Raw genomic sequence first — 11,091 nt, 5'->3', positions numbered from 1 at the left:
AATAGTAACATCCAAGGAAAATTAGAAAAAATAAAACACTTGATAGCCAATATTTTATTTTGGTAATGAATTTATTCGTTGAATTTATTGATGAATTTATTTGTTCAGAATAAGATGAATGACCGGTTCTTTGCTAACTACATTGTCGTCCCGGGAGCTGATCTCTCTCTCCCTGACTCCTGCGTATCGCTTCTGTCTGTTGATCTCAGAAGGCTCTATTAATCAGCCGTTCTCTCCCTTTGGAGGAAATCTTTAAGGAGATTTGAGTTGTGCTTTGTTTAGATTTATGAAAAAAGGTCAATGTGTCCATAATGCACGGTCAAGCAGAAACAGCAGACCACTGGATCTCTCACAGAAAATCAGAGTAACTTGGTCTAATTTGGGTACATAAGTCGAGTGACTGAGAAGCTGATGTCTTGTTAGCAACTCAAAATAACCTTTTAAGAATGTAATTTACTGTTACTCATTTCAATAGACGTGTCGAAAGGACAGAATAAACACTCATCACTGACTGAAAGGTTGATTAGTTTAGATAAAGAGCCATAGATTAGTATGAATGATTAGGATGCATACTAATGGTATGCATCCTAAACTAAACCAAAACCTTATCTTCCATTAAGTGCTCCATGATCGACAGAGTGGCTGTAGTTTGAAACGCATTTCCACTTTGTGTAATGTTCTTTAATGGCCCAGCATTAGCACAGTGTGTAGCGTGTCATCAGGGTGCGTTCTGAGGAGGTGCTGGATCGGGCCAACAGTACATCATGAAAAAGCAGACACACAGTCAAGAGACACCAGCCCCTCAGTCAGCAGACTGAGATTAGTGTGTTGTTGGGTCACATCACGTCTCCTGTTCAGAGAGAACTGAGAGGCCACTCCAGACTATCAAACCGTTAACGACTCGATAAGCTCAGATGGGCGGCCCACTGCAAAACTTCTAGAAGATAAAACTGAATCAGATACTCTAAACAAACTCTTTTTTTGTTGCTCTAAACATGGAATGAGGGGAGCAGGGTGAGAATAGGACAAATTTAGTCTGCCTCTATCAACGTCTCCTATATATATATATATATATATTCATCTCTGCGTCGTCGCGGCTACTTGGTGACTGCGTGGATGCCGGCCGCCAGGTAGCCCACATTCCCGGATGTCACGCCGGCCATGGAGATGCGGCCGTCCTTGGTCATGTACACGGAGAACTCCTTGGTGAGACGCTCAACCTGACGGGAGAGAGGAGGTCCCCATTAGGTTAACATTCAGCAGGCTGAGAGGAGGTCCCCATTAGGTTAACATTCAGCAGGCTGAGAGGAGGTCCCCATTAGGTTAACATTCAGCAGGCTGAGAAGAGGTCCCCATTAGGTTGACATTCAGCAGGCTGAGAGGAGGTCCCCATTAGGTTAACATTCAGCAGGCTGAGAGGAGGTCCCCATTAGGTTAACATTCAGCAGGCTGAGGTCCAGAGCACGAGGAAAAAATCAAGTCGTTAAGATGTAACGTGAACCTCAAACTGCAAGACATACTGTACAACCTTGACATTTACATTGAGGGAATTTAGCAGACGCTTTTATCTAACAATATGTCGCTGTGGTACAGTAATAATGTTATAGAACCAAGTTCCAGGCACTTGGTTCTATAACATGAATCCCATACTGTACAACATGGACCCCATACTGTATGACATGGAGCTGGTTGGCTTGATGTTCTTGAGGTGAGGGTAAACCAGAAACCCTGTTTTGCCCCCAGGATGTGAATCGCCCCCTGAGCAGCCTCGTCAGGAGAAGATAAGCGGTGACCCAGGTCCAATGAGGGGGAACCGGCCCACAAAGCCTGACTCCTCACAAAGTGTTTGATCAGTTCAATCATTTGCATTATGTTTACAAATCAGCCGGGGAAGTAATCTGTCCCTTCCCCGTTTGCGGAGTGTGATCTGGGGAAATTTGATTACATCCTCAAGTCGTTGCACTCCGTCATCTGGAGACAATCAGAGGATGTTTACCAGGAAGAAGGCGGGGAAATATCAACAGTCGGTAGGCTTGACCAAATCACACCGGCTGGTGAGGATCGAATTACGGTGTCCTGACTGACTTTTTATGAGCAAAGTGAATCCTCTTCACTCCAATTAAAGTATAGAAATAACATGGGGTTATCCAGATCTACATTTATTATACATTGAGAAGTACGAACAATTCGTCCAACAATATAAACGTAATTGATGAATATACATACTGTATGTACATACGAATAATGTGTATAATGTACTTAATAAGGCAGTCAATGTACGCACTTATTGTATGTTGTAAGTCCTTGAACTTAATGTACACACTTAGTTTGTTTTACGTAGTGGTAGTTAAAAATAGTATTAAGCATCATGTATTAAGTATTACTCCTAGCATCTTTGTTGTATACGGGGAATATTGTTAACCTAGTGATTGTTAGTGCTTGGGACTTGGTTCTATGAACATCCTTACTGTACAGACAGAGATATATTGTTGTTTCTCTTTCTTCTGACAAATGTACTTATTGTTAATCGCTTTGGATAAAAGTGACTGCTTAGCGCCCTGAATGTAAATGTAATGGTTTTTATGATGTTTTTATACTTCTGTATGAATATGACTATGTGACTAATGCAGGGGTTGACACTAAGGTTTCAAAAGCACTTGCCCATCGGGCAAGTACAGGTCATGTTCGACTTGCCCGAATGTAATGTTCACTTGTCCGAATTAAAATCAGAAACATGAACGGGCCTCTTTTTGCGAGAAACCTGGCCTAATTTGGGGAACTCAGAAAACTCATCCTAGCTCAATCTGAAGCTGAATGTTAGCTTCCACATAGTATGTGTTTAAACAATAACAAACTTTGTTTACTTATATACCAAATGGTCACATCGTGCCATGAAGTGATTTCAGTCCACCGTTGCAATCTATTAAAGCTGTCGCCCAGTTATATGTAGACCTGCATGCTTTCATCTGGATTTTATGCAAATGTAAATAACTAAATGTCCAAGGTAGTAGCAAAGATATCTTTTTTTAACTTCCACGTTTCTTGTAAGTAACTAAATAATCACAGTCGCGTTTATGGTAGTATTGTCACGATACTGGATTTTCTAAATTTATGTATTATACCTGGAAAAATATTGATATTCTATACCATTTTCGATACCAGGGGAAACGGTTTTTTTCAGAAAAGAACGTAACCAAAGTAAATAGAGTATATCTCCAAAACTGCTCGGGCTATAATATTACTTTATATTATTTATTACTTTGAAACTACTTTACTATTTTTTTACTACCTTACTACTTTACTACTTTACTATTTACTATTTACTATTACTTTATATATTTATTATTATATTATTTTTTTGTTTTGTCTTGTTTTTGTTTTATTTATTTCTTATTGCTTATGTTTATTTATTTTTACACAATGTCTTGTTTTTAAAAAAATGTATGATGACTATATGCTCTGTAAGGTGACCTTGGGTGTCTTGAAAGGCGCCTCTAAATTAAATGTATTATTATTATTATTATTATTACATCTTGGTGCCAATAGAAAGATTGTTGTGCAAGTGAAATATTCAATGTGGATACTTCTTTACGGCATAAGTGGAAGATTACATTTCGACCTGAAATAATTATCAGTTGGTCATTATCAGTTGGTATCACTGTCGTACTATGAGACACAAACAGGTAGATATCTTACCATTTTGACACTTGAAACCTCTATTTAAAGTTCAGGGCAAATATAATCGAATGACACCAAGCCAAACATTCGCAAATACACATATGGCCACTAGATTGCGCTGAAGAACATGTGTTCTGATTGAAGGCAATTTACCTTTTTCCTAAGAAACCTTCTCTCAAGTAATTTATTGTAAATACCATGTTTAGTTGCAAAATTTGTCCACTGGATTATCTGTTTATGGTGGTTTAATGAGATCAGATTCAACTTTGTGGACAAAATCACAAAGGTAAAATTTCATTTTTCAATTTCAAGTTTTTTTCTTAAATTGTTATTTGTGAGTTTTAGTCCCAGAATGATATGGATTAGATTGTCATAATTGGTGGAGGCTCAGCTTTCATATAATATCTAGTTTGTGCAGGTCCAATTTCATAGAAAAGATCCCAAATATTATTTTTAGTTGCCCCGGGCAAGCGGGCAACGGTTAGTGTCATTCCCTGCTAATGTTCCTCCTGAGCTGGGGGCTGAGGCCGTACCTGCTCAGGCTTGAGGCCGGTGAAGCAGAACATGCCGATCTGGTCGATGACGTGCTGCCAGTCGCGCGTGGAGCCCTCCTTCTTCAGTCCCGCCTCCAGCTGCTCCCTCATCTTGATGATACGGTTTGCCATGCCATGGACCTCCCCCAGCCTGGGAGGAGACCAGAGAGAGGGAGGAGAGGGGAGAGAGAGAAGGACAGAGAGAAAAGAGGAGAGAGGAAAAAAAAGATTTTTAAATATTGATATTATGTTATGAGAATAAAACAATTATATTATTTATCTATTTCTAATTCAATTATTAAAATAAATAAATAAATTAAATAAATAAAGGCAGTGAGGAAGCAAAGCATAGAATCCGTTCTGGAACAACTCCACTAAAGAGTTGGAAGCACAAGCTCCCTCTCTGGACAGAGAGCAGAGGAGCGATGGTTCAGACACTAGGCTCACTGGTTTATTATTCTTGGATTATTTAGTAGTAAGTACTACGTACCACACGGAGAAGAGCTCTATAGAGTATAGCTCTATAGAGTACAGCTCTATAGCCTCTCTACGTAACACACAGAGTACCGCTCTATAGCCTCTCTACGTACCACACGGAGTACAGCTCTATAGAACACTCCTCTATAGAGTACCGCTCTATAGAGTACAGCTTTATAGCGTTTCTATGTACGACACAGAGTAGAGCTCTATAGAGTACAGTTCTATAGCCTCTATGTACCACACGGAGTACAGCTCTATAGCCTCTCTACGTACCACACGGAGTACAGCTCTATAGCCTCTCTACGTACCACAGAGTAGAGCTCTATGGAGTAGAGCTCTATAGCCTCTCTACGTACCACACGGAGTAGAGCTCTATGGAGTAGAGCTCTATAGTCTCTCTACGTACCACACAGAGTAGAGCTCGGGCGTGTTGAGGATGGTGGAGGCGATGCGCGCTCCATTCATGGGGGGGTTGGAGTAGATGGGCCGGATGAGGATCTTCAGCTGGGACTCGACCCGCTTGGCCTCCTCTGCGTCGTTGCAGACCACCGTGAAGCCCCCAACGCGCTCGCCTGGGGACCAACACACAACGATGTGTTACAATAGCTCAACTAAACATGGGTTTACATTGACGACATTGACTCGTTTGAGTTGGAGAAAGGCATACCAACATCAGCAATATTCAGGTTAATAATTATTTTATCAATTCAAATTACGCATCAATGCTGTGTCTATATCAGGGGCCTTATTGGCTGTGAATTAAGTATCATGGTGGTGAATTTTAACTAATAATGGGATGAGAAATATCAAACCATATCCACCATATCACCACTGAGGGGCAGTAAAGAGCAGGGAAAAGAGTCAGCGGCTGATAGGACCAACAGCCTTCCTGTGGCTGCTGTTCTGTTCCTGTGGCAGCTTCACCTTGCAGTGATAATGATTCATTACCTGCAGGTGATACCTGATGAATCATACTGTCATACATACAGAATGCCATCTTATGAGCAGCATGCACCAAGCAAAGGCAATGCTCACCGTAGAGACCCATGTTCTTGGCGAAGGACTGGGACAGAACGATGTTGTGTCCCTGCTCGATGAAGTAGCGCACTGCCCAGGCGTCTTTGTCGATGTCGCCGCTGGCAAAGCCCTGATAGGCCATGTCGAAGAACACCAGCAGGTTCCTTTTCTGATTGGACGAAGAGAAGGGCGAGGTTAAGGGAAGAAACTAACAGACCAAATCTTTGAGGTGTGAAACAAACGTGTGCACAGGGTTCAATTTAATTTACATTTAGGGCGCTTAGCAGACGTTTTTTTCCAAAGCATCTTACAATAAGTTGTCAGAAAAAGTGAAACCACAATATATCTGTCTGTACAGTAAGGATGTTCATAGAACCAAGTGACAAGCACTAACATTAACTGGGTTAACCCATTCCCAGTATACAACAGAGACAGCTAGGATAAGAGGTCCAGCAGGTGAGCTCACCTTCACCAGGTCGGAGATCTCCTTCCACTGCTCGGGGCGGGGGTCCACGCCGGTGGGGTTGTGGGCGCAGGCGTGCAACATGATCACGCTCTGCTCCGGGATTTTCTGTAGCACAAGCACATTTCTTTTTTCAGTCAAAACACACACACACACACACAACGCCTCTGCTCAGCGCCCAGCCCCAGTATTGGCGCAGAGTGTGGCGGTCCTTACGGAGATATCCTCCAGCGCCCCGCTGTGGTCGAAGCCGCAGGTGGCCGGGTCGTAGTAGCGGTAGGCCTTCAGCGTCATGCCGGCGTCCTTGAAGATGGGGGTGTGGTTTCCCCAGGAGGGCTTGGGCAGGTACACGTCACGGGGGCCGCCGTGGAAACGAGACTGTGGCGGGAAAAGAGCAGAAGCGATGCTGAGGGGTTTGAAGCTGAACGCTTTGATGCTTGGGAGAAGGGAGAAGGAGGGGGAGGCAGAGGGAGGGAGAAGGGAAGTTGGAGGAGGGATGGGGGGGGGAAGGGGAGGAGGGTGGGAAGGAGGGGGAGGGAGAGGAAGGGGGGAGGAAAGGGTGAGGAGGGATGGGGGAGAAGGGATGGGAGAGAAGGGTTGGGGAGGGGGGATGGGAGGAGGCCACGCTGTAAATGGACCACAACCACAGCGCCCTCTTACCAGGAAATTGGCTCCGATGCGTAGAGATCCGGTTCCAGAGATGGTCTGAACCGTGATGTTCTGATGGGAAGAAGGAAGAATGGATCATTTTCTTGTCGCCCATCAAAAGGTTGATTTTGTATTGGTACAAATGTACATTACCCAGACTACCACATAGTGTTGTAGTCATGTGACCTTGGGAACAAAGAGGCAGCCCTCCAATAGGAGCGGTACCGTCAGGCGCTCACCCGTCCGCTCTTCAGAACCTCGCTGTCCGCCCCCAGGGCCAGCTTGGCGCAGGACTTGTTGAAGTCGGCCAGCCCGGTGATGCCCAGATACTCCTTGTCCATCTGCTTGGCGGAGATCAGAGCCTCGGCCTGGGGAGAGAAGAGCCGCCCAGAGTTAGGACCTCAGTCAATACGTCCAGCTCATCCATCGGGCAAACGTTGAGGTCAGTGACCTCTGAACTGAGGTTCATACACACATCGAGGACTAACCGGAACAGAGTCTGCTCAGACACAGGGGATGGATCACTTTGGGTCTCTTGTCTTTTGATGCATATTAAAGTAAGCCCGACGGCCCAATTCATAACTTGCATATAAATAACATTGTTTTAGGAATCACACCTTTTCCATGACACCAGCCTTTGTTAATCACAACACTCAAGTTCCTGTAGAGAGTCAGGACTAGAGACGCGGTCCCACATGCAGACCTTGGTTGGTTTAGGTTTCCCTGACCTTCACTTTGCATCGTGTGAACCTTTGGCAGCATTTTGTTTCATAAGTCACGGTCCGCTGGTGTTATGGGTTGCTTGGTGTAAACTAGCTTACTCAGAACAAGCCCACACAACAGTGTGTGAATACACGGTTACAGCTTGTGTGTTGACAGAGACTAAACACTAAATCCGGTAGCATTTAAGCTATCATTCGTATCACTCTTTTGGAATTCTGATCATACATTTTTCAAGGTTGTAAAACAAGAATTGCATGGCTGTTATCATTCTTATGCGTGTCCTTGTGTGTCCGTGTGTGTGCGTGTGCATGAGTACATGCATGCGTGCGTGTACCTTGCGGACACAGCTGAGCACAAAGGGCTTGCCCTGGTCGTCGCGGTAGGCTCCCACTCCCAGGTTCATCTTCTTGGGGTTGGAGTCCTTCTTGAAGGCCTCGCTCACCCCCAGGATGGGGTCGGGGGGGCCCATCTGAACACCCCCCCACCAGGAGCTGAAAGGACAGGAGGGCTTGTGAGGTCATGACCTCTCGGACTGCTAACTCCCTACCACTGAACCGTTTGAAACGCCTCCCAGAGGGATGTGTTACGTAACGTTTGTAATCTACTTAAGAGTTCAGAATAGGAAGTGAAAGCGTGATCGTCGATAACAGAACTAAAGGGTCCTAGGTATGCTAGGCTTTATATAACCTCCTCACCTTCTGAAAACACATAACTGCCACCACGCTTTTTTATCAAACAACAAAACTGGTTCAAACTGACTGGCTATTTAGATCGTGTTTGCAGTTGTAATTAGATGCTGCAAGGAACTAATGAAAGCAGGGACTTCTACTCTTCCAGTCTCGAGTTTGGTTCACACACACCATGAAATAAAACATTAAGGGACCTGCAGGGAAGACATAATAATGTCATTGATAATTGGTTCATGATGTTTGGGCTTACCTTGTCCCCACAAGGACAAGTTTGGGGACTGCTTTTAAAACAAAACCTTAAACAAAACCACAACACAGGGTGGAGCTGAACCCTGAATAAGGACAATACTTTGGACATTTATTCACTCAAGTCTTTGTTGAAATTCAAATCAACCTACTAAAGCAACAGTAACAGAGCATTCACTTCCCCCTCACAGCCATTGGTTAAGAACAGGGGTGTGTGGAGGCGGAATTAGTGCAAAGGTCCAATAAAAATTTGATTGCAGATCTGTTGTGAAACCTCACAGAGACCGTTTCACCTCAAAAGGAGCGCAGGTCTTGCCTGGCCATGTTGGCATCAGACAAAGGGAATTCATGACTTATTTCATGGATAGGCTCGTCATCCATTACACAAATACCAGGATCCGTACCATGGATTAGTGAACCTGTGGTGGTGACCTCTGAACCCTATTAGCCCTAACCCCTCCACAAAGGAAGAGCCCTGTCTATTCTTTAACATGCTATAGTCAAGAACAACCTGATTACCGCACACTTATTCGTTATTCATTCAAGTAAATGCTATTATTCCTACAGTAAATTTAGCTTAACACAGTGCAGTCAGTGTTATTTAGCTGAACAGAGTGCAGTCAGTGTTATTTAAACACTGGTATAAGGTATTTAGGCTCAGAGGAGTAGAGAAGGCCCCTGTGGCGCAGAGGAAAGGCTGTGGCTCCTGGCAGAAGCATGTACTGCAGCTACATACCGACCAGCTTTGGTTTCAGATGCTTTCGGACACTTGAAAGGTTGGAGCTAAACTTAGTAGTGGAGGGACGGAGCCGAGGTGGCCAGTAAACCAGAGAACCTAAATCCAATCAGTGAACACTTGATAATACAAGTGTACAATGTAAATGTAAATCACATTCCATATGATCAGCAGGAACAACCTCAGGAGCTGTTTAATATTGATAAGAAATGAGGGCTTTAAGTTTACAAACTATTACATTATTTGTTCACTATTTTAACCTGGAAAGCTAGTACTATACTAATAGACTAGTACAATACTGAAGAGAAAGGTCTTTGGAGCAGTAATAACATTGAGTGACATGGAGACATAACCTTTGATCGTTTGACATTGTAAAAACAACCAGGTCAACCAGTCAGCCCAACAGACTATCTATTGATAAAGCATAAAGTGGTTAGCTGGCTGCAGGTTTGAACTTCACATTCTGAGGAACTAAAGTAAACTATTTAGGCCTAGTGACATTCAGACTCATTGGTATTTCTGGTTAATCAGTCAATCATATCTGGTTAATTAATCCTCTATAATGGAGTGAACCGATTCAAAGTAATCGAAAGTGATGTGAAGGGAGACCTGACTAAGAAGATCAGAGCAGCCTGAACCATCTGCTAGTGATGGGAATGAGTTGCAGTAGTTAGCAATGAGCTAAACTGCGCTGCCAATCCAGCACTGTAGTACGAGAACATGGACCTCGGAGGACCCCCACTAATCTCCACCAATGACCCCTAACGCACACACACACGCACGCACAGTACTTCTGTTTAGACAAAAAAAAATATGTTAGCCAATCACCGATCAGTCTTGCCGATTGGCCAACCAATGGGCTCGCCTGGCACCGGTAACGACGGAACGCCTCCAAGATCAATTCAAGGTTCATAAAAAGGAAAATTTTAATCAAAACGAAAGCTAACGCCATGTGTTAAATAATGAGTCACAGCCGCACGCTGTGCGTCCAGGTTTCCCTGCATATCATCCTAGTGTAATCTGATATTAGGAGGTCTGAGTGACGGCCCTGGTTGATGTTGGAGCCTCGGATTCACTACAGCCATAATCCTCTAGTGTTGGGAGTCGTCATTAAAATATGAATAACCTTCAAACATCATTACCGACACTCTATTCGTTCCTTTCCAGCCATAAAACACAAACCCTGACATGATAACCCGTCACGGCCCTTTCGGTCTGCGCCGAGCATCTGCTGCTGGCCTGGACGCGTTTGACCCCTGCGCGTCTCAGCACTTCCGCCCCGGTCCAGAGACCTCCTCACAACGGGACCGAGTCCGTGAGGAGGACCAGAGACCTCAACTGGGACCGGGTCTACGCGTAGGACAGGCCGGTGACGGTCACCTTGTAGTGTTCCTTGGTGTTCAACACCAACATCACCGACTTGTGTCAGTCTGCGCAGCCTGACCGCTACAGTGAGCCGCCAGAGCCCGAGCATCACTCACCTGTTCCGGGTGGACAGAGACCCCAGCGCCGGGGAGAGGTTCCCCAGGCCAAAGATCACCTTGTTGCTCTTTAGGAGGGCCATTTCTGGGTAGGAGTTCGGATAAGTGCTGCTAAGTAAAGCGTGGACGATCACCACCAAGGACAGGGGCGGGGACAGCGGGATGACGTACTGACGTCAGGCGTACTGACGTCAAGGGAACGTGATGATGCCACAAAATACTCAATTGCAAGATAAGATTTATATATATATATAAATATATATGAGTGTTTTACTGGGCCTTACCTAATGAGAATACTTTGTATTTTGATAATTATTATCAAATATATGTATTTAGTTGATTTCGATTTTGTTGATAGATATATTTGTAGGTTAATTGTCATAAGGTATCTTCCATA

At 44.2% G+C, this 11,091-nt stretch overlaps 1 protein-coding gene across 1 annotated transcript; it reads right to left on the bottom strand.

Moving 5' to 3' along the window:
- Nucleotides 1–52: 52 nt before the first annotated feature.
- got2b (glutamic-oxaloacetic transaminase 2b, mitochondrial) lies at nucleotides 53–10,890 on the bottom strand. Its single transcript, XM_056607231.1, has 10 exons — nucleotides 10,695–10,890; nucleotides 7,877–8,033; nucleotides 7,059–7,187; nucleotides 6,832–6,891; nucleotides 6,388–6,549; nucleotides 6,175–6,279; nucleotides 5,727–5,877; nucleotides 5,098–5,263; nucleotides 4,212–4,362; nucleotides 53–1,220 (listed from the first exon to the last, which is right to left on the bottom strand). Exons 1-10 carry the CDS (start codon nucleotides 10,775–10,777, stop codon nucleotides 1,098–1,100), a joined length of 1,287 nt encoding a protein of 428 aa, XP_056463206.1. The 5' UTR covers nucleotides 10,778–10,890; the 3' UTR covers nucleotides 53–1,097.
- Between the last annotated feature and the right edge of the window lie 201 nt (nucleotides 10,891–11,091).

The sequence above is a fragment of the Gadus chalcogrammus genome, chromosome 14, assembly GCF_026213295.1.
Source record: "Gadus chalcogrammus isolate NIFS_2021 chromosome 14, NIFS_Gcha_1.0, whole genome shotgun sequence".
NCBI lineage: Eukaryota > Metazoa > Chordata > Actinopteri > Gadiformes > Gadidae > Gadus > Gadus chalcogrammus.
This window is presented reverse-complemented; position numbering and strand designations above follow the sequence as displayed.

Bases quoted from the DNA above. Each gene is read 5' to 3' on its own strand.
- got2b (XM_056607231.1), bottom strand. From the start codon at position 10,777: ATGGCCCTCCTAAAGAGCAACAAGGTGATCTTTGGCCTGGGGAACCTC. The intron at 5,878-6,174 runs GTGAGCTCACCT...TCGTCCAATCAG, and splicing joins AGATCTCCGACCTGGTGAAG to AAAAGGAACCTGCTGGTGTT. The intron at 4,363-5,097 runs GTACGTAGAGAG...GTCTCCTCCCAG, and splicing joins CCCGAGCTCTACTCTGTGTG to GCTGGGGGAGGTCCATGGCA.